The sequence below is a fragment of the Neoarius graeffei genome, chromosome 17 (genome assembly GCF_027579695.1).
Source record: "Neoarius graeffei isolate fNeoGra1 chromosome 17, fNeoGra1.pri, whole genome shotgun sequence".
Classification (NCBI taxonomy): domain Eukaryota; kingdom Metazoa; phylum Chordata; class Actinopteri; order Siluriformes; family Ariidae; genus Neoarius; species Neoarius graeffei.
The window spans coordinates 64207692-64230815 of record NC_083585.1 but is presented as its reverse complement, the minus strand read 5'-3'; the positions used below and the strand labels follow the sequence as shown (position 1 = coordinate 64230815).

General features: G+C 41.0%; 1 protein-coding gene across 1 annotated transcript; it reads right to left on the bottom strand.

Annotated features, from left to right (window-relative positions):
• Positions 1-1148: 1148 nt before the first annotated feature.
• On the bottom strand, positions 1149-22439 carry LOC132864423 (tripartite motif-containing protein 16-like). Its single transcript, XM_060897840.1, has 6 exons — positions 21798-22439; positions 14534-14629; positions 12217-12450; positions 11869-12028; positions 10419-10478; positions 1149-1718 (listed from the first exon to the last, which is right to left on the bottom strand). The coding sequence occupies exons 1-6, from the start codon at positions 22395-22397 to the stop codon at positions 1186-1188; spliced, it is 1683 nt and encodes a 560-aa protein (XP_060753823.1). The 5' UTR covers positions 22398-22439; the 3' UTR covers positions 1149-1185.
• Between the last annotated feature and the right edge of the window lie 685 nt (positions 22440-23124).

The following is a 23124-nucleotide window of genomic DNA, read 5'->3' as shown; positions in this document are numbered from 1 at the left end:
TTCCTTTAGAACAGGACTGGATCCCAGGCGTCCTTCTCCTGATCATCAGCCCTTTTCCAGCTGTTCCATCTGAAACTGTAGTTTTATTTTGCTTTTTGTTGTTTTGTACTGTATATTTGTGCCTGAACAGAGAATCCTGACGATACTGGATCGGTGGTGTTTGTGGTTTTTCCCCGTACGCTAGCGCACGTGTGGAGCTGCACATTAGTGAAGGCCTCACAGGAAACCAGTGTGTGGTGTGTGAGGCCTGAAGTGTGTGCAGTTCCCCGTGTGTAGTGATGGAGAGAGACGCGAGCGCTCCCTCTGGGATTTAAACTGATCTCTGTTTAATAAAGTTTTGTTTCGACACAGTGTTTGGATCTTGAGTTTATGAAGCATCTTTTATAAATCTGAGTTTGATTAATAGTCGTCATTTGGCCTTTAAATGGAAATAGAAAAGTAGAGAAACACAAAGGGAGTTTTTATGCCCTGGTAATTAAAATTAACACTTTTATTGTTTTAATTGATTACATCATCTATTAGTTTTAAAGTACAATGAACTAGTACAAATGAGTTTAGAACATGGGGGGAGAGACACATCACTGACATTAAATCAGGCATCTGAGAGGAAAAACAGCCCCAAATCAGAAAAAGGTGATATTGTATGTGGAAATTGAAATTAAAACTGAAAACAATGATTTGTAAATAATCTTTATATGGATAGATTCCAAAACCTAAAAAATAACTCTGTATTTATTCCAGATTTTAAATATTTTTTTTTGAACAGAAAATGGTTCAAGACACCAAATTGTTAAAAGTGTTCTTACACACAGTAGGGTGTGTTTCCACCAGCAGCAGGACAGAAAGACGCAGTAGTTTGAGGAAGTTTTATTTCTGAAGAAACAGATTTTGCCAAAGAAAAAACAGAATGAGACATTCTAAACTTTCATATCAGTGTAATAAATCTCATAATAGTGCAGACATTTAAAATAGTCTGAATTTTTTTTCTAGAAACATCTTATATTCTGCATTAAGACATTTATGTAACTTATTTTCTTATTAATCTATAAAACAGATGCACTCTGAAAATAATAATTCATTAGTGCCACAGTTTCTGCACACAAAAGTGTCTTTGTATTTCAGGGAGAAATTCAATCTGACACCTCAGTTATAATTTTACTAAACATTTCAACTTTTACCAACATTTCATTTTTTCATCGGATCACAAAACCTCACAGATGAGTCAGAATCCCACATCCTGACCCCAGCGTATAGAGGCTGAGTGAATGTGGTGTGGACTCTGTGGAGGAGCCTCATCGGGTCAGAGACGCTGTAGAAGGACAGAGTTCCTGCACTGTGATCCACATACACTCCTATTCTGGAGGGTGATGGACCTCGGAGAACAGTCTTAATGTTGTGGTGCCAGAAACAGACAGAGGAAGAAAAACACCACAGACTCCAGGACTGACTGTTGCATCCAAACGCACACTCATTACCCCCTCCTTTCCTGCTGATCTCTTTATATGAGACTGATATGTACACAGCACCCCTCCACTCCACCTCCCAGTAACAGCGTCCACACACACTCTCCTTACACAACACCTGAGGCCAGGAGTCAAATCTCTCTGGATGATCAGAGTATCTCTGTTCTGTCCCACTGCGTGTCACCGCTCTGTTCTTCTCAGACAGAATGAGTTCAGGATGTGCTGTGTTTGGATCCAGAGTCAGATAACAGAAATCTAAAACAATAAAATATCCACAGGTTAGATGTTAATCACAGGATTTATAAGAAGTGTGTGTGAGACACCTGTCTGTCGTGAGGCTCCGAAGCGCGAATGGAGTAGAAGGGGGCGTGGCAGACAAAACCATGTGACCGATGACGAAAAAGGCCTCGGCTCGATATAAAATGTGGAGGGCTCCGAACCCATTCCCCTCTGTTTTAACAGTATTTATTGGTCACATTTTAGACAAAAAAAGATTCAATTAGCAAAATTGTGACCAATAAATACTGTTAAAACATGTGAGAATGAAGCTTTTTCTTTTTAAGCCCACGCACTGTTCAGCAAATGGGGTAACTTTTAATGTGGTAAACAAATACAACTTTAATCAGAATTATGAATGATGTATGCATTGGGAAATAAAATAATTCACGCCTATGCAAGATGAGTTTTGTTAACTGCTTGTGGAGTGTGGGTTCAGTCCAGTCGTCATCTCACTGAAGCATTTGGCCAGACGGTGCATCCGGCATCCATACTGTCAGACGCTGTGTTTCTTATTACATTTGCCACGTTAAAAGTTACCCCATTTGCTAAATACTGTGTCGTCTTAAAAAGAAAAAGCATCAAAATTGAATCATTTGTGTCTAAAATGACAGTGAATTATGTGATGAATAAATACTGTTAAGACATGACTGTGAGAATGAAGTGAAAATGGCAAATAACATGAGAAAATAATCCTGTTTCAACAGCTGTCCTAAATAGAAAGGAAGTATTGTACAGCCTTTTGTGTTATTACTATTATTATCATCATCTCTCATGGCGGCGCGGTGGTGTAGTGGTTAGCGCTGTCGCCTCACAGCAAGAAGATCCGGGTTTGAGCCCCGTGGCCGGCAAAGGCCTTTCTGTGTGGAGTTTGCATGTTCTCCCCGTGTCCGCGTGGGTTTCCTCCGGGTGCTCCGGTTTCCCCCACAGTCCAAAGACATGCAGGTTAGGTTAACTGGTGACTCTAAATTGAGCGTAGGTGTGAATGTGAGTGTGAAGGTTGTCTGTGTCTATGTGTCAGCCCTGTGATGACCTGGCGACTTGTCCAGGGTGTACCCCGCCTTTCGCCCGTAGTCAGCTGGGATAGGCTCCAGCTTGCCTGCAACCCTGTAGAACAGGATAAAGCGGCTAGAGATAATGAGATGAGATGAGACGACGGTTTAACACACAAACCAAATCCACGCGATGTGAGTGGTAATATGGCGTCCAGATGGCTTCACTCGTCCCTACAGAGGGGAATGGGTTCGGAGCCCTCCAGGTTTTATATAGAGCTCAGTGGTTGTGATTCACGAAAAGATTCATGACTCGGAGTCTCATTCAACAGAGTTCACTAGCGACACCTACTGTTCAGAGAAATGTACAGCATGTTTTAATTCCTACATCACAACAGTGTTCTGACACTTTACATTATTATTCACACAGTTTTCCATTTTAAAATAACTTATAAACATTAGTTTTTTATATACCTTTGTTATTCAGTACTCTTATTTTCTCTCTCTCTCTCTCTCTCTCTCTCTCTCTCACACACACACACACACACACACACACACAGTCTCTGTATGAATTTATGCTCAGTATAATTGTGTCTGCACAGGAGAAGGTTTAGATAAACATGAAGAGGATAACGTGTGTGTGTTGGACTCAGAGTCCTTCTGTAGCCGTAGTAACATTTCAGAGAACCTTTATTGATTTTTATTGAGGAACAGGATTTCTCCTCACTGTGTTTGGATCGAGGCGGTTCCTTTAATGACCTTCTGAATAAGTGTTGTACTTTTGTTTATCATGTCTGGAATTCTGAGATTGATCGTGTCATCGCCATAATTCTCAGCAGTAACGATGTCAGCTCATGAGCTTTATAAAATCCCAGCTTAAAATGCAGATACCATGTCTATAAAATCAACCTTCAAGCTTAGATTTGTGACTTCTGAAGACCATTCAAGTTTAAAAGATGGTGCTGATGTGTTAATAAACTGTGGTGAGGAATGTATATCAGTTTTCCAAGTCCAGTGCATTTGTTGTTAAATATGAAGCCCTTTTTTATTACAACCCCGATTCCAAAAAAGTTGGGACAAAGTACAAATTGTAAATAAAAATGGAATGCAATAATTTACAAATCTCAAAAACTGATATTGTATTCACAATAGAACAAAGACAACATATCAACTGTCGAAAGTGAGACATTTTGAAATTTCATGCCAAATATTGGCTCATTTGAAATTTCATGACAGCAACACATCTCAAAAAAGTTGGGACAGGGGCAATAAGAGGCTGGAAAAGTTAAAGGTACAAAAAAGGAACAGCTGGAGGACCAAATTGCAACTCATTAGGTCAATTGGCAATAGGTCATTAACATGGCTGGGTATAAAAAGAGCATCTTGGAGTGGCAGCGGCTCTCGGAAGTAAAGATGGGAAGAGGATCACCAATCCCCCTAATTCTGCGCCGACAAATAGTGGAGCAATATCAGAAAGGAGTTCGACAGTGTAAAATTGCAAAGAGTTTGAACATGTCATCATCTACAGTGCATATCATCATCAAAAGATTCAGAGAATCTGGAAGAATCTCTGTGTGTAAGGGTCAAGGCCGGAAAACCATACTGGGTGCCCGTGATCTTCGGGCCCTTAGACGGCACTGCATCACATACAGGCATGCTTCTGGATTGGAAATCACAAAATGGGCTCAGGAATATTTCCAGAGAACATTATCTGTGAACACAATTCACCGTGCCATCCGCCGTTGCCAGCTAAAACTCTATAGTTCAAAGAAGAAGCCATATCTAAACATGATCCAGAAGCGCAGACGTCTTCTCTGGGCCAAGGCTCATTTAAAATGGACTGTGGCGAAGTGGAAAACTGTTCTGTGGTCAGACAAATCAAAATTTGAAGTTCTTTATGGAAATCAGGGACGCCGTGTCATTCGGACTAAAGAGGAGAAGGACGACCCAAGTTGTTATCAGCGCTCAGTTCAGAAGCCTGCATCTCTGATGGTATGGGGTTGCATTAGTGCGTGTGGCATGGGCAGCTTACACATCTGGAAAGACACCATCAATGCTGAAAGGTATATCCAGGTTCTAGAGCAACATATGCTCCCATCCAGACGACGTCTCTTTCAGGGAAGACCTTGCATTTTCCAACATGACAATGCCAAACCACATACTGCATCAATTATAGCATCATGGCTGCGTAGAAGAAGGGTCTGGGTACTGAACTGGCCAGCCTGCAGTCCAGATCTTTCACCCATAGAAAACATTTGGCGCATCATAAAACGGAAGATACGACAAAAAAGACCTAAGACAGTTGAGCAACTAGAATCCTACATTAGACAAGAATGGGTTAACATTCCTATCCCTAAACTTGAGCAACTTGTCTCCTCAGTCCCCAGATGTTTACAGACTGTTGTAAATAGAAAAGGGGATGTCTCACAGTGGGAAACATGGCCTTGTCCCAACTTTTTTGAGATGTGTTGTTGCCATGAAATTTAAAATCACCTCATTTTTCTCTTTAAATGATACATTTTCTCAGTTTAAACATTTGATATGTCCTCTATGTTCTATTCTGAATAAAATATGGAATTTTGAAACTTCCACATCATTGCATTCTGTTTTTATTTACAATTTGCACTTTGTCCCAACTTTTTTGGAATTGGGGTTGTACATAAAAATAAGATTAAGCTCCAACTTGACGCATAGAGGATAATGTACATTTAATCCACGCATGTCACGACAGTCGAGGCGAAAGAAAGAAAAAAATTCAAACGTTTATGCATTAATAACCAAGTTAATGAACAAAATCTTGCTTCTGGTGGTCCGTCTTCACCCACTGCACCTCATCCCCTTTAGATTCTGCAGTTGCTGCCCCCCATCGTGAAAAACAGGCCCTGGGGTCACTTCACATTCCTGATGGAACCACTCCAAACAGCTTTCACATTCAGCCATTTTTTTCTTTTCCTCCCTTTTCCCTCAGCATTCTCATCTCATCTCATCTCATTATCTCTAGCCGCTTTATCCTTCTACAGGGTCGCAGGCAAGCTGGAGCCTATCCCAGCTGACTACGGGCGAAAGGCGGGGTACACCCTGGACAAGTTGCCAGGTCATCACAGGGCTGACACATAGACACAGACAACCATTCACACTCACATTCACACCTACGATCAATTTAGAGTCACCAGTTAACCTAACCTGCATGTCTTTGGACTGTGGGGGAAACCGGAGCACCCGGAGGAAACCCACGCGGACACGGGGAGAACATGCAAACTCCACACAGGAAGGCCCTCGCCGGCCCCGGGGCTCGAACCCAGGACCTTCTTGCTGTGAGGCGACAGCGCTAACCACTACACCACCGTGCCGCCCCCCTCAGCATTCTGTACACACAAAATACTTCAATCTTTCGTGTTGTATCGTGGCGTCTTTTTCTGTTTTGACCTTAGCTTTGTCAGTATAATTGTGCGTGAATCAAGCTGACGTTGTTCCTGCTTAGAATTATTATGAGATTAATTATGATGATTAGAATTATCACTAAAGCTAAATGATTTCAATCCTGATGTGAATACTCGTCATATTAATTCTAGGTACTATTCCCCACACAAATTTCATTCTTCTCAAGAACTTCATAATTATTCCCCACCCAAACGAAGGTTGGAGAAGGATATAGAAACAGGTTCTGTCGATCCATCCGTCCATCCGGTCACGTTTTCGTTTCTGGGCCATATCTTTAAAACTACTGAAGATATCTTCATGAACCTTTGTATACATATCAACCAATATGTGAACTGGTGCCTTTTGCTATTTTCGATTTTTGGAAAAAAGTATTTTTCAAATTTTTACATAGTAATAGATTTTGACTTTGAGCAATGTTCGTTTCTGGAGCATATATCCAAAACTATTCATGATATGGATTTGAAACTTGGTATACATGTTAACAAGGTGATGTAGATGTGCCTTTTTATACTAAGAAATTTGAGAAATTTTAATTTTTCATGTTTCCATGGAAACAATTTCAGACTTGGTCTCTAGGGTAGGTTTGGTTTTCAGAGTAGAACTTGAAAACTATGAGTGGTTTGGTCTTGAAAGTTGGTATATGTGTTGATGAAGTAATGTGTATGTGCCTTTTGATACTAAGAAATGTGAAATTTTAATTTTTAGCTCACCTGGACCAAACGTCCGGTGGGTTTATGTCATGGGCTGCTGAGGTCAGTGTAAAGAGGTAGGGTTGGTTTCCTGCAGCAGAACTTGAAAAACGTGACAATATTTTGAAACTTGGTATATAGTTGGTATATAGTGTGGGGGATATAGATGACTATCTTCTTGTTTATCTGACAAGTTGTTCTCTTTCCTTCACTATATTATCAGGAGCCTCTCAGCTAAATTTGATGAATTTCAAGACATACTCAGTATTTTAGATCATCTATTGAAGATCCTTTGCCTTTCAGAAACCTGCCATTCAACTCAAAGATAGTTTTGTCAATTTTTACTTACCTGGCTTTAATTACATTTCCCAACACTCTAAATTGGACTCTTCATAAATTCCTGAAGTTATAATCTAAGAGATGACCTTAATACTTCTGATCAAGACAAATCAGTTTCTGTTGAGCTCCATAATGAAGGCAGTAAGAACACAGCTTGTGGTGTGAGATACAGACACTGAAACAGTTCTTTTCAGCCATTTCTGGATAAGCTTTCCATAATAATTGATAAAATCCATGAGGAGTCAAAGCTTTGTATTTTTGTGAGCAACCTGAACTTAAATCTGATGAATTCAGACACTCAGATAGCTACAGGTGAATTTATCAATACTTTATCTTCCTATTCTTTTCAACCATGTTTATTGACAATATATATTTTAATTCACTTAAATATCCTGTGCAGGGTCACAGGCAACCTGGAGCCTATCCCAGCTGACCCTGCACAGGTTATGGATAATGGATGGATTTCATATGGTTCAATGAAGATGCATTTATTTATGGTTTTCAACAAATTGACTGCTCTAGCCAGTCCGATGGTGAGCCTGATATTCATGACATTCTCCAGCTTTCCTGAAAACTCTGAGGAAATTATTACCGCTCATGTTCCTCTGAAAAACCATGTCAAGGAAGGAAATCAAACTCAAATATGAACCTTGGATTTCCCCTCAGTCTTAGAACAATGAATTATAAAATCAAATTGTATAGAAAAATCGATCAAGACGAGAAATCAGTGCCTGTATGCTCAGTACAAAGTGTAGAGAAATAAGCTAAACCATTTGACTCCTATAGGTAAAAGGATCTAGCAAATGAGTTCAATGTTTATTTTGCAGACATTGGTAAAAGTATCAGCCAAGCAATACCAAAGGTCAACAAAATATTTTCAGATTTTCTTGCTTCTCTGACAAGCGACAGCTTTCTTCTTAGTCCTACATGGACACAAGAAATTCAAGGCTTTTTTCTCCGGCTCAAGTCCAGAGAGGTTTGTGGCCCCTTTAGTATTTCTGTAGCCCTGTTCAAGATATTAAACTCAATCTCAAAGCCTGTGGAGATCCTACATCACTTCTCCTTTACTTCTGGTACTGTTCCTGATTCTTTTAAACTTGCTCGTGTCAGACCCGTGTTTAAAGCAGGAGCTCAACTGTTAACTTCTAATCATAGACCAATTTCTCTTTTGTCAATTTTTATCAAAAATATTACAAAAATTCATGTAAAACAGGCTGAATACATATCGAGAGAAGTTTGATTTAATATATTCTGGTCAGTTTGGTTTCCGTGACAACACATCTACAGAACATGCACTTTTACTAAATCACTGGTAAAATCCAAAGAGCAATTGAAGATGGCAAATTTTCCTGTGGTATCATTCTTTGTCTGAGTAAAGCCGTTGATGCCATAGATCATGATATTTTGTAAGAAAAATTATATTCTTATGGCATCCGTGGGATTGTCCATGATTGGTTTGCCTCATATCTATCAAATAGACATCAGTTTGTTTCAATCGTTAATATTTCATCCAGCTCTTTACCAATTTCATGTGGAGTACCACAGGGTTCACATCGTGGCCCCCTTCTATTTCTCTTATACATAAATGATTTTATGAACTGCTCCAATATATTTGATTTTTATCTTTTTGCAGGTGACTCAAATTTATTCCTGGCAGATTCATCTTTAGATTCTCTAGAAGCCAGGGTAAATTCTGAATTGGTCAATATGTGGGAGCTTGGTTGCAAATTTGAATTTCCCTCCGGGGATTAATAAAGTAATTCTGATATCATTGCGTGGCTTTGTGCAAATAAATTCTCTCTGAATGTCGACAAAAATTGTTCTTTTTTAATCCACCCCAAAAGAAACTGAGCAGAACCATTTCCTGAAAATTAATTATAAGCCGATTAAACAGAAGAACCACATCAGGTATCTTGGAGTAGTTTTCGACTCTCACCTCATCAGGAGGAAACACATCCACCAGTAGAGCAAGAAAATCTCCAGAGGCTTTGGAATTATTGCTGAGCTTCATCACTATGATTCTCAAAGTATTCTAACTCAGCTGTACTACTCTCTTATTTATTCTTTTTTAATATATGGTGGGCACGGTGGTGCAGTGGTTAGCGCTGTCGCCTCACAGCAAGAAGGTCCTGGGTTCGAGCCCCGGGGCCGGCGAGGGCCTTTCTGTGCGGAGTTTGCATGTTCTCCCCATGTCCGCGTGGGTTTCCTCCGGGTGCTCCGGTTTCCCCCACAGTCCAAAGACATGCAGGTTAGGTTGACTGGTGACTCTGAATTGACCGTAGGTGTGAATGTGAGTGTGAATGGTTGTCTGTGTCTATGTGTCAGCCCTGTGATGACCTGGCGACTTGTCCAGGGTGTACCCCGCCTTTCGCCCATAGTCAGCTGGGATAGGCTCCAGTTTGCCTGCGACCCTGTAGAAGGATAAAGCGGCTAGAGATAATGAGATGAGACTTATGAGACTACCCTTTGACCGATAACTGGACTCCAGAAGAAAGCTGTCAGAATTATTAATTTAGCTTCTTTTAATGAACACACACCTCCTATTTTTAAAAAGCTGGAGATGATGAAATTCTCTGATTTTATAGATTACTTAAACAGGATTTTTATGTTTAAATTTCATTCTAGTTTATTTGGTGCCTGCCTTTGATAACTTTGACACTTTTAGCATCAAGGCACAAGTATAAAACTTGACTGGCTTCGAGATCTTCATTTTGTGTTCCTTCAGCCAGAACTAACGATGGCAAGTTTAATATTTGCTTCAAAGCTGCTGCTCTCTGGAACAGTATTGATGAATCTTTCCAGAGTCTTAGCTTCAGCAATTTCAAGCGTTCTATCAAAAGTACGATTATCGCTTCAGATCAGCATTCCTTTCTCTTTTCCTCACATTGTCATTTCATTTTTTCCCTCTTTTTATTGTTTTTGTTGAAATATTGTATTTTATCATTGTGCCTCTGTGCGACTAGCTTTCTTCTTTATAACAGTAATCCATTATTTTTTTCTGCTGAGTGAGATTAGATTACTAGTTATTTCTAGGCAGAATTTTATCCTTCGTATGTATTAGATTTCTGTGTGTGATATAAATAAACTATTATTGATACACATTCTGTGTGTTGTAGGTCAAAAGAAAGACCATCATGTGGGCGGTCCTCCTCTGAGTTGAAGAGTGTGTGTGTGTGTGTGTGTGTGTGTGTGTGTGTGTGTGTGTGTGTTACACCTACACTGCAGGAAATCTTCTCTGCTCTTTGGTTTTGAGGGTAAAATCATGTGAACTGCTGCAGCTGTAGAGATACAGAGACAAAATGGAGACTGAAAAATGACACGAAAACAGTTTAAAGCATGAAAATGAAAAATTAGATTCCTCACTGCTCTCAGTCAGACACGATTTAGAGATCGGCCAAAATGTCATCACACTGTGCAGCATTTGAATGTAAGAATCATGAGAAGCAAAAAACTTTTCCCAGCTGAAGCTCTGACAATGTGTGTGTTTTTACTTTCTGATGGATTTTATGGAGGAATTAAGGCCTCGGTTCTGATCTAATGTTCATCATATTTGTTATGTGTAAAGTTCAATAAGATTAGGTTGTGGATTTGTGATTAAGGTCCTGTTTATCTGGGAAATTTATTTGTAATTTGCACATGTAATTTCTGAGGCGGGCAGCACGGTGGTGTAGTGGTTAGCGCTGTCGCCTCACAGCGAGAAGGTCCGGGTTTGAGCCCAGTGGCCGGCGAAGGCCTTTCTGTGCGGAGTTTGCATGTTCTCCCCGTGTCTGCGTGGGTTTCCTCCGGGTGCTCCGGTTTCCCCCACAGTCCAAATACATGCAGGTTAGGTTAACTGGTGACTCTAAATTGAGCGTAGGTGTGAATGTGAGTGTGAATGGTTGTCTGTGTCTATGTGTCGGCCCTGTGATGACCTGGCGACTTGTCCAGGGTGTACCCCGCCTTTCGCCCGTAGTCAGCTGGGATAGGCTCCAGCTTGCCTGCGACCCTGTAGAACAGCATAAAGCGGCTAGAGATAATGAGATGAGATGAATTTCTGAGGCTAAGGGCCTCTGCATGCTCTTGCGACAAGACTTTCGCAGATAGCTTTTCGCAGACAGTTGTAATTTATCGTTGAGCGGGGAGCAATAGGCGTGCGTGATGTTATTCACCACCACAACGCAAGGGGGCGCGAAGTCGCAAAATCGCTCGGAGTAGTTGGTGGGTGTGGTTAGTGGAGTGTTTATCCTCCGGTTACTGATAATGACTAGAACTGGAGTCGTATAGATGTACGTACTTCCTCACTTCCTCGATCAACCGCTCTTCGTGCTGCTCCATCTTTGCTTGTGTTTTTAAAAATGGCGGTCGTGAAAACAAAACAAACCGGGAAAGTAGGGAAGCGGAAGTGCGTGTACAGCGGATGTAGAGTGGACCAATCAGAGCCCTCGTCTGCGAGGCTGTCTGCAGTGGTCACAATTTTTGGGAGGTGCGCGCAGAGCGTCTGCGAAGGGGGGGGCTTTGCAGACGCCATCTGCGACGCCATCTGCGAGGACTGGGTTGTCAGCATAAATTGGTCTTAATACTAATGCTTTGTGATTTGATGCGGTTTTGTTCCTGCTTATGTTTTATTTCCATTACATTAATTTTATGACTCTCTTTACTGTGATACAGAACAAATATTTGTTTGTTTACCCTGTGGATGGATTACATTGAATTCCTCCTCACAGATTTCCTCGACTCGTTTTTTCAGATCTGAGAGAGATTTCCTCACTCCATCAAATGAGAGATGTTGATTGACAGTGAAGCTGGGTGAGTCGTCACATCCAGGAGAAACACAGAGAGACGGGAAACTCTACAGAGAGGAAACACAGAATAGAGAAGGAGAAAAGTGTAGGAGAGGAACGAATGAATCTCAGACTGAATCAGACCAAAGACACACTTGGGATCTCAGACAGGAACATTTATTGTTGCTGTAATGAGCTTTTAGGAGGAAACTTTGTGAGGAACAGCGCCCTCTGTAGATCAGACAGTGAGTGTTACCTGGAGGAAGTGGACGTGATCGTGTGTGTGTGAAAGCTGCTCCAGCTCAGTGACTCTCCTCTGAAGATCAGCAATCTCCTGCTCCAGTTGCTTCAGGAGTTGTTCAGCTCGACTCAGTTCAGCTTTCTCCTGAGCTCTGATCAGCTCAGTCATCTCCGAGCGCTTTTTCTCCATGGAGCTGATCATCTCAGTAAAGATCCTCTCACTGTCATCTACTGCTGCCTGTGAACGCTTCTGTTAGGACACACACACACACACACACAACGGAGGTCTAATCGGATACTCTGTAAAAATAAACTCTCTCTCAAGAGATATTTGAGTTGTTTTTGTTAAACCCCGGGTTTTCATTCCTTGTTTTTTTATTTCATTATTTTAAGGAGATACGCAGAACCTTTATTTTTAAATACATTTCTGAGTGGATAGTATCTCCATCCTTGACTCTTGTATGCTGCATAAATAGGAATCAAAAAATATTTTTTGAGAGTTAAACTCGACCGCAAATTTGGCATTGGAGCTGCCCCGCTGAGCCAGCCAGCCCTGAGCGCGTGACGTCACTGCGGGAACCGGTTTTAAGGCCGAGGCCTTTGACAGCTATAGACCAAAGTCATATAAATAAAAATTTATGGTGAAAGTAAGAAATACTGTTACCGATTTGCTCAACTAAGACTGATTTGACTTCGTTGATTGTGGGTTGACTCTGATTAAAACAGGATAGGTGTTATAACTTATGCAACATACATGTACATGCATCTATTCATTCTCATCTCATTATCTCTAGCGGCTTTATCCTGTTCTACAGGGTCGCAGGCGAGCTGGAGCCTATCCCAGCTGACTACGGGCGATAGGCGGGGTACACCCTGGACAAGTCGCCAGGTCATCACAGGGCTGGCACATAGACACAGACAACCATTCACACTCACATTCACACCTACGCTCAATTTAGAGTCACCAGTTAACCTAACCTGCATGTCTTTGGACTGTGGGGGAAACCGGAGCACCCGGAGGAAACCCACGCAGACACGGGGAGAACATGCAAACTCCGCACAGAAAGGCCCTCGCCGGCCACGGGGCTCGAACCCAGGACCTTCTTGCTGTGAGGCGACAGCGCTAACCACTACACCACCGTGCCACCCACATGCATCTATTTTCACTGATAAAACGTAAAAGGCTCATTAAATAATCAGATGAACTGAGACAATCACATTCTGAAGCAAATTAAATAAATCTTAGACCGGTAACATAAATACACAATACAAGTTACATGGATTAATCTAAATGCAGGTAAACGTGTTGTTTTTGTTGTTTTGTATCCAAATGAGAGTCGGAGCTTACCCGTCTGCGTTCTCGCTTCTTGATGGCCGAACTTGTGGCCGATTGTTTCAAAACAATCTGACGTTCAGTTGTTCATTCAGTTCTCCGTTCATTCGCTTCTTCCACGTAAGGGTGAGATGGCAACAATATCCAGTTGAGAAATCAGACGGCTGCTCCATTCATTCTCCATCTTCTCCAGACTGAGTACTCCACCATTACTGCTCGGCTCAGGCAATTACTAAAACCTGGGACGGGACATTGCCGGTTTTAGAAACAACCGCAGGGAGGTCACTGCCTGAGCGATAATATGTCACGTCTCGTTCCATCCTGTGTTTTACCAACAACCCTCGGCTCAAACTGTGGGAGAGCTGGTGCCACTGAACATGCTTTCCTTTTTTTTTTTTTTTAAATTATTTTTCCTTTTCTCATAGTTTTATTTAATTGTTGATACTGCACCCTCTTTCAAAACTGGCTTATAGCCAACGCTCCTCAACAGATCAGAGGTTTCGTACGAGTCTTCAGTAAAATGTGCAGAGCAGAGGAGAGACCACTTCGTAGGCGCCCAATGTGCCTGTGAACTTCTCGCAAAATGCATCCAAATCTTTGCAGTTTGAACATTTTTGGGCCATGAATGCAACATAAATCCACCTTCTGTCATGTTGCTGCACCGGCCAGCAACACATCTACATGGCATGGCGATAAATTAGCTCAAAACGGAAGCTGGAATTTGCAGTTACCTCTGTGTTTTAGTATAGCGGAAATGGCGATGGGACCGATAGCCTTCCTGCTGTGACGTTACAGACGTCAAGGTCATTCACTCAGGCCGCTACCTATATGAATCATTTTAATCATAAATATTACGATATTAGATTTATTGTTAATGCTTAAAACTATTCCTGTGCCATTCTTGGGGTCTCAAGGCATTTATGAACATAAAATGAGGCCATGGTTCTGCGTATCTCCTTTAATCAGGTTAATTGAAACACAGCTACTCTTCACTCCTCACCTTAATAGTGTCCACAGCCTGTTTCAGCTCCTGCACCTCCTTCTGCTTCTCCTGGATCCTCTGCTGGGATTTCATCTGCTCCTCCTTTAGCTCATTCTGAGAACAAATAAAAAACATTTTCAATACATTTCATCATCTTCTACACAATTATAGCCAAAAAGAAAAAAAAAACAAACTAACTAAAAAAAGTCAATAAAAACATTTCAATGAAAACTAGAAATATCACCTCTAGAACTAACTAAAATTAAAAGACACCCAAAATGAAGTGACTTCTATCTTCATATGTTTGCACCACTTATGATATTATAAGTTTAGTTTTCTGTGAAAATGTCAACTGATTGTTATTTCAATGTTATTTGTGTGACAGAAACATCAAGGTAGTTCAGCAATATTCTCTGGAGTGAAACTGTTCAAAAGGCAGCTGTGACTTTCAATGGGATTCACAGACAGACTGATCTGAGAAAAAACGCGATGAGTGCTTCCGGGAATGCGAAAGAGCCGCCAGATTCATTGCAACTGGTGTTTGGTGGACTGGGGTGCGATCATGGATTGAAAGGAGTTCTAGATGAGTGTGAAACTAATGATTTGGAGGAGTTTTCAGAAGAGAATGACAGTGAGAGTACTATAACAGGGAAGGTGAAGATAAGTCAGGTAAATGGAATTACCACCAATTAGATGCTTTAAATGTCAGCGATATGGACACATTTCTTCTGTGTGCAAGTCAAAACCTAGGTGTGCTAGATGTGGAGGCAAACATGAATATGGTAAATGTGAGGAAGGAACAAAAATCAAGTGCTGTAACTGTGGAGGTGAACACAGTGCTGCCTATAAAGGGTGCGAGATGTATAAAAGAGCAATTCAAGTGCAAAGTGTTAAGGTGAAAGAGAGCGTTACTTATGCCGAAGCTATTAAAAAGGTTGACAAAGAAAACCAAGCAAAATCAAGGGTTAAAGGAAGTATGACTCCTGTAGTTTTACCCCCGAGTCAAACTCAAACGACTCTGAAATGCTGTAAAGTAACTGAAGAGACTTTAATTGTGGAGAAGAAAAAATTCATTACTTTTATGGTGGAAGTGGTTAATTGCTCAGCCCAAGTAGCAAGTAGAATTGATAGAATTAAAATAATTTAAAAAGCAGTGGAAAATTATCTAGAGATTCATGAATTGTCAGTTGATTCCATTCACAATATGGTATTAGGGGTATCTGATATTCAAGCACCATGTGGCAGTTAATAATGACTTTATCTATTCTACAGTGGAATGCCAGGAGCTTAATTGCTAATGGTCAGGAACTAAAACACTTTATTGAGGAACAAGTTGTTAAACCAAACATTATCTGTATCCAGGAAACCTGGTTAAAACCATCACTTGATTTAATAATATATGGATACCTAGCAGTGCGTAAAGACAGGGATACTGCAGGAGGTGGAGTGGCCACATTTATTCAGCAGGGGATTAATTACAGAGCTTTAAATATAGATAAAGACATTGAAGCAGTTCTGGTTGAGATTTGGGTCGGTAAAACTAAGATTAAAATTATCAACTTTTATAACCCTGGTAAAAGAATCTTGAGAGAGATGCTAGATGGTATGTCTCATCTCATCTCATTATCTCTAGCCGCTTTATCCTGTTCTACAGGGTTGCAGGCAAGCTGGAGCCTATCCCAGCTGACTACGGGCGAAAGGTGGGGTACACCCTGGACAAGTCGCCAGGTCATCACAAGGCTGACACATAGACACAGACAACCATTCACACTCGCACCTACGGTCAATTTAGAGTCACCAGTTAACCTAACCTGCATGTGTTTGGACTGTGGGGAAAACCGGAGCACCCGGAGGAAACCCACGCGGACACGGGGAGAACATGCAAACTCCGCACAGAAAGGCCCTCGCCGGCCACGGGGCTCGAACCCGGACCTTCTTGCTGTGAGGCGACAGTGCTAACCGCAACACCACCATGCCGCCCTGAGTTAAACGCAATCATTACAAATATGAGTCAGTAGAAGAGGTTCTTGGCAAATCTTCTGGGATGAGGAAAAAGAGAATGGTACCTTGGTGGTCAGATGATTGTAAGGAAGTAATTAAAGCTAGAAATAAAGCTTTCAAAATTGTTCAGTCAAACCATTCCTATACCAATTTAATGGAATACAAAAAAAAACACATTCAAAAGGTTAAAAGAATTATAAGAGAAGCTAAAAGGAAATATTGGCGTGATTTCTGTTCTAAACAATGGCGACTCCTCCATTGAGGAAAGGGAGGAAGATCCTCCCTTAAAATTTTAAAGAAAGAATTTCCAGGACACATTAGTTTAAAAAAACGCATATAATTAATAGACAAACGTTTAAAACATGTCAAAACAGTTGAAATAACTATATTTTATCAATTAAAAATGGAAGAAAAACTCGCCAAAATATTGTCCTCCCTAACCTTCTCATTGACGTCCATTGTATGCGCTCAGAACATGGGCGATTCGCGGGCTCCTCTTTTAACATGGGAGTGAATGGGCGAAAGGGAGGCGATTCCTCCATTTGGGCGGGTCTATTTGCCTGTCATCAAGCAGCCAATCAGCAGAGCTGCATTCGTCTGTGCGGCCAATCAGAATGAAGGGATGAGTTGGCAGGTTGAAATCATAGCATACTTACTGTCAGTGTCACTGCCGAGCTAGAGTAGTGTCGTTTTGAGTAGTGCGGACAGCGGAGAATTTGACTAATTGTTGGCTATTGCTTTGTTGTAGTTTATCAACTTAATAAAACGTGATGGAGGAACGTGACATTGTGTACACAATGTTAAACACGCCATTTCAAACACTGGGTTATGAGGAGAAGGTTAGAATCAAAACCGAAGGGAGACCAGTTCCCCAACTTAACATTCAGAAACCGAATGGTAAGCTAAGTGTGTTTAACACCAACACCTCGTGGTATCGGAGATACCCATGGCTAACAAGCAGTGTCACAACCAAACGGCTGTATTGCTGGCCTTTCCTGTTGATGGGTAGCAAATCCCAAACATGGTCTGTGCAGGGATTTAATGACATTAAAAATTTGGACAGAGCCACCAAGCGCCACGACCAGACCAAGGAACACGTTGGTGCAGCTATTCGCCTGAAATTGCTAGGCAGTGTGCCAGTTGACCAGCTAGTGGACGAGGGTGTGCGGATACAAGTGGCACAGCACAATGCTAAAGTGCGTTGCAACAGAGATACACTGAGGCGTCTGATTGATGCTGTGGCGTATTTGGGCATGCAGGAGCTGGCATTTAGGGGGCGGGATGAAGGGCCAAATTCAGACAGACAACAAGGGAAACTATAGGGAGGTGACGGAACTGATTGCACGGTATGACAATTTGCTGGCAGAGCAGTTGCAGTCTTCTGGTGTTTTTAGTGGCATGTCCTGTGGCATCCAGAACGACTTGATCTGTGCAATTGGCACGTCAATCAGCCACGAAATATCGAAAGAATTAAACGTGACTCCATTTTTTTCATGGCAGATTGACGAAACCACTGATATAAGCTGTCATTCCCAGCTCTCAATTATCGCAAGGTTCGTGGACAGTCAGGGCATTATTCAGGAACGTTTTCTGGGCTTTTTCGACGTGTCTAGTGGGAGGGATGCGCAGTCATTGTTTCAGTTTGTGCAGTCCGAGATGTCCCCTTACAACTTCGCTGAGAAGTTGGTTGCACAAACTTACGATGGTGCTGCGGTGATGGCCTCGGCTCTCAATGGACTGCAGGCTAAAGTGAGAGAGGTTGCTCCAGCCGCTACTTTTGTTCACTGTCACGCCCACCGCCTGAATCTCATCCTTAGTCAAGGTGTCAAGGCCATACCCAAAGCGTGAGTCTTTTTTGCAAACCTGGGTGGGTTCACGTCATTCTTTTCCAAATCAAGTAAGAGGGTGGCACTACTTGAGGAATCTGATTGCGCAAGAATGCCAAAGACCGCTCCAACACGTTGGAATTTCTCATCCAGGGTCGTGAATACCGTCGCAGGTAACCATGAAAAATTGCTTAACACGTTTACCCGCGTTCTAGAACATCCTTCTATGGATGATGAAACAACTCGATTGGCGGATGGCCTGAAGGCAAAATTGGAAGACTTTGAGTTCATGTTCTTGCTTTTTACTTTTGAGGAGCTGTTTGCACAGACCGACGTTTTATTTCACATACTGCAACAGAAAGTCATGGATGTTGCCTTCTGCAAACAGTGCATAGAAAACTTTATGCAGTTGCTTAATGAGCTGAAGTTAGACAGGGCTTTTGAGAAAACATACAGCAAAGCTGCCGGTCTCACAGAAGACCCCGAATTTGGTCACAGGAGAAAGAGAAGGCAGGGTGAGCAAGACCATCGCCAGGTCTATAAAACTCTCTATGACTCAGTGCATGACAGCATCAAGGCCCAACTCACACAGCGCTTCCAGCAGCTTGGCTGTTTGCATTTCATGGAGCTGTTAGACTTTGACAAATTTGAATCATTTAAAGCAGAATTCCCTTCTCGTGCATTGTCCAACTTGTCAGAGACATATGGGAATTTCTTTGATGAGGCCAAACTGAAGGTGGAACTGCAGCATTTCTACAGTGATGCAGAGATCCACTCTTCCCGAAAACTGTGTGAGGCTATCAGCTTCATGAAGTCAAACGGGCTTGATGAGGCAATGTCTCAGGTGTATAGACTCATGTGTCTGATTGCCACCATTGGTGCCACCTCAGCAGGAGTTGAGAGGAGCTTCTCATGTCTGAAGCGCATAAAAAGCTTCACCAGAAACACAATGGGACAAGAGAGGTTGAAAAGTTTAGCAGTCATGTCAATTGAAAGGAGGATGCTTAAATGAATGTAAAGGACCACACTAGTCCTTGTAAGTGTTTTGTTATTCTCTTGAGTAAAACTTACATAAATGTGTTTTCATTTGTATTTTGTTATTTACGAATATAAGATTTAATCAAATTTCTGTTTGTGCTTTAGAATGGTTGGGCTATGAGGTTGAGTGAGTATTGTATGTGTGTGGATTTGTATGGACTTGGGGTGCTGTTTGTCCTTTAAGTGACACCGTAGCTCCACAAGAGGGAGATTTGTAAAGGTAGCAACCAGGTGTGATCAATTAAGAAGCTACTTTGTTTGAGCTTGAGCTAAGAAGGCTTGATGTCCATGCTTCACCACTCAAGCTTCACTGCAAAAGAAAAGGATATTTTGATGCCTGTTTTACAACAGAAGAGAAATGATTATATGTTGCATCCTTGGTAAGCGCAGTGAGGTATGTTTTGTTTGAAGTTTTTGTAACTTTGCATTAAGTGTTGGAACCGAATGTGAATGCCTTTGTTTTAATATTGATGTCTCAATTAAGAAATGTTGTACCTGTAGAACGGTATGGTGATTTGCTGTTTGTTTGCTGTTTTGTATACCATGATATAGTTTTCACGGTGCTATGGGTGATGTTGGACTGACTTTGCTGCAAGTAAAATAAAATACACCTTGAGCATCAGTCGAGACTCTCTTTGGGATCCAAGGGTTGCTACACTCTTCAACAAGATCCCCAGTGGTATGAGCAAGTCATTGACAAACTTGCCACCCAGACATCCAGGAGACTTGACTACTTTCTTAAATGAATTACTGTTTTAAGTTTGACCCATTCACACCTCACATAGCTCATTCAACAAGCATTACACTACATGGTATTTCCCATGCTGATGTGTCCTCAAAAACATTTTACTTTTATTTCTTGCAGTAACAAAAAAACCCATTTTTAACAGAGCTTATCTTTAAAAATATACAAATCCCCTAACAGTTGTAAACACCCACACAACTTCCAACCTCTCTCTCTCAACCATCCACCTATCTATTCACTCACTGTCCTCCCCTATTTTTATGACCACCAGTTGCCACTGGTTCTAAAATAGGGCAGAAGTCAAAGGGGATGATATTTGGAGCGTGATTAAAAAGATGGGAGGCATTAGAAGGGAGTTTTCCTTACCTGTGATTAAAAACAATGCTGTGGAGGCAGTAACTAATCAAGAGAAAGCAGAGATGCTTGCGAAGAGTTTTAAGGTTCATAGTTCACAGAACTTAACTGATGAAGAATTGTCTTGGAGAGTTAAAGTAATAGATGAGAATAAAGGATTACTGGAAAAGCAGGTAATAAGTGAGAGTGTACTTGATAAGGATTTTACATTATTTGAGCTTAGGAGAGAGTTAAATGGGGTTAGGAACACTTCACCAGGGAAAGATGGTATATGTTATAAAATGATTAATGAAGTCAATGACGTGGCTAAATATGTAATTTTAAGTCTTTTTTAATAAGATTTGGGAGCAAGGTAGATTGCCTTTGTGTTGGAAACATTCTGTAGTGGTTCCGATTGGAAAACCAGGGAAGGATAAAACTGAAGTTAAAAGTTATAGGCCAATAGCATTAACATCTAATTTATGTAAGATTATGGAAAGAATGATCACTAGAAGGCTAGTGTATGAAACTGAAAAAAAAAAAAAGGTCTTGTCTCCCCACACCAGAGCGGCTTCCGTAGTGGACGTACTACAATGGACACTATTATATGTTTAGAAAATGAAATAAGGAAAGCACAAGTCAATAAAGAATCAGTTTTAGCAACATTCTTTGATAGAGAGAAAGCGTATGATATGCTATGGACGGAGGGGTTGTTAATTAAGCTGAATAGGATGGGTATTGGTGGTAAGATGTTTAACTGGATTAGATACTTCCAAAAGGACAGAACAATAGAAGTAAGAGTTGGGGTTAACTTCTCTAACATCTATTCAATAGAAAATGGAACATCTCAAGGTAATGTATGCAGTCCAGTACTGTTCAACATTATCATTAATGATGTTTTTAATAAAATAGATGACATTAGAATCAATAGAGCATTATATGCTGATATTTCGATTACGTTCATTATGTCTTATATTAAAAATAGTTAGGTTCCACCAGAAGAGAACCACACCCAATTTCCACATTCAGAAAGATAAAGATTTTTTTTTTAACCTGTAGATCATTAAATGTTATGAAATATGATCTCCAGTTACAGAGCTTTAACACAGTCATGTGAGCACTTTAGCTGTAAAATGCTGGAAGAAGGTTGTTGGGTGTTTAAAGCAGACTGACTGGTCTGATCTCTAACATTTCTTTACATATGTCTGTTTGACTGGAAATAAAAATTTACTTCACCGAGAATGACAGAGAACCAATTAAATCCACTGAATACAAATTAGATTAGAAATAGAATTTGTATAAAATGACTTGGAAAAGAAGAATGATATCCAGTTCTCACCTGTTTTTCATTTCTTTCTGCTTTAGCTGCAATGGTATCATGGCCTCTGTGCTGATCCATTGTACACAAATAACAGATGAAGCTTTGGTCAGTACGACAGAAGATCTCAATCAGTTTGTCGTGTTCAGAGCAGATCTTCTCTTGGAGCTCTGCACAGGCTTCAACTAACTTGTGCTTCTTAAAGGCAGGAGACTGATAGTGAGGTTTAAGATGAGCTTCACAAAAAGAGGCCTGACACACCAGACAGGACTTGACGGCTTTGTATTTTCTCCCAGTGCAGAAATCACACTCCACATCTCCAGGTCCAGCGTAACAGTGAGCAGGAGAAGCAGCTTGGAGTTCAGTCTTCTTCAGTTTCTCCACCACTTCAGCCAGCATGTTGTTCCTGCACAGAACAGGCCTTGGGGTGAAAGTCACTCTGCACTGGGGGCAGCTGTAGACGCCCTTCACATCCTCCTGATTCCAGCAGCCATTAATACACACCTTACAGAAACTGTGTCCACAGGGAATAGTCACAGGATCCTTCAGGAGATCCAGACACACTGGACAGCTGAACTGATCCACAGAAAAATGATCTACTGAAATACCAGCCTCTGCCATTTTCCTGTACTGAGAGAGAGAAAGACTCTGAACTCTCTGCTGAGTTTCGTTTTCTCTGAAATGAACTTCCTGGTTGTGTGTGTTCTGTGTGGCAGAGAGAGTGGGCGTGGCTTTAAAGAGAGGGCTCCTTTTTTGTAATGTGTAAGTAGGGGCCTGGCTATGTTAGCAAATTGCCATTCAGTGTGAAGAGATTTGAAACAGTGTGTGTGAGTGTATTTCCTACAGGGCGTATAGACTTGAACAATCTTACCAGTGATAGTTCAAGTGAACAATGACCACATCTCTCTCTCTCTCTCTCTCTCTCTCTCTCATATAAACAGGATTCTGAAGTGATTAATTGATCTGACCATCCATCCATTCTCTGTAACTGTGATTTAAAAACATTTTATATTGAATTTGTTGTAATGTTTGCACATAGTTTACTTACATTATGTTTAAATTTCTGATCCCATTCTGAAACCATAATAACCTAATCAACTACAAAATGGTCAAGCAGTAAAAATAAAATTATAAAAAATGCCCAAGGATAAAATGAAAAAACAGAAAGGGAAGAGTGTGTGTGTGTAAGTACATTCTAAAAATAAATCTATAAATACCTCAACAGTGGAAGTGTTTTTGATCAAAGTTAAAAATTAAAAATAAAAATTTCTCCTTTCATCTCCTGACTTCTTGTTCACATCCATAACACATTATACTAAAATTAAAGTCAGAAATGGCCCTAATGCTG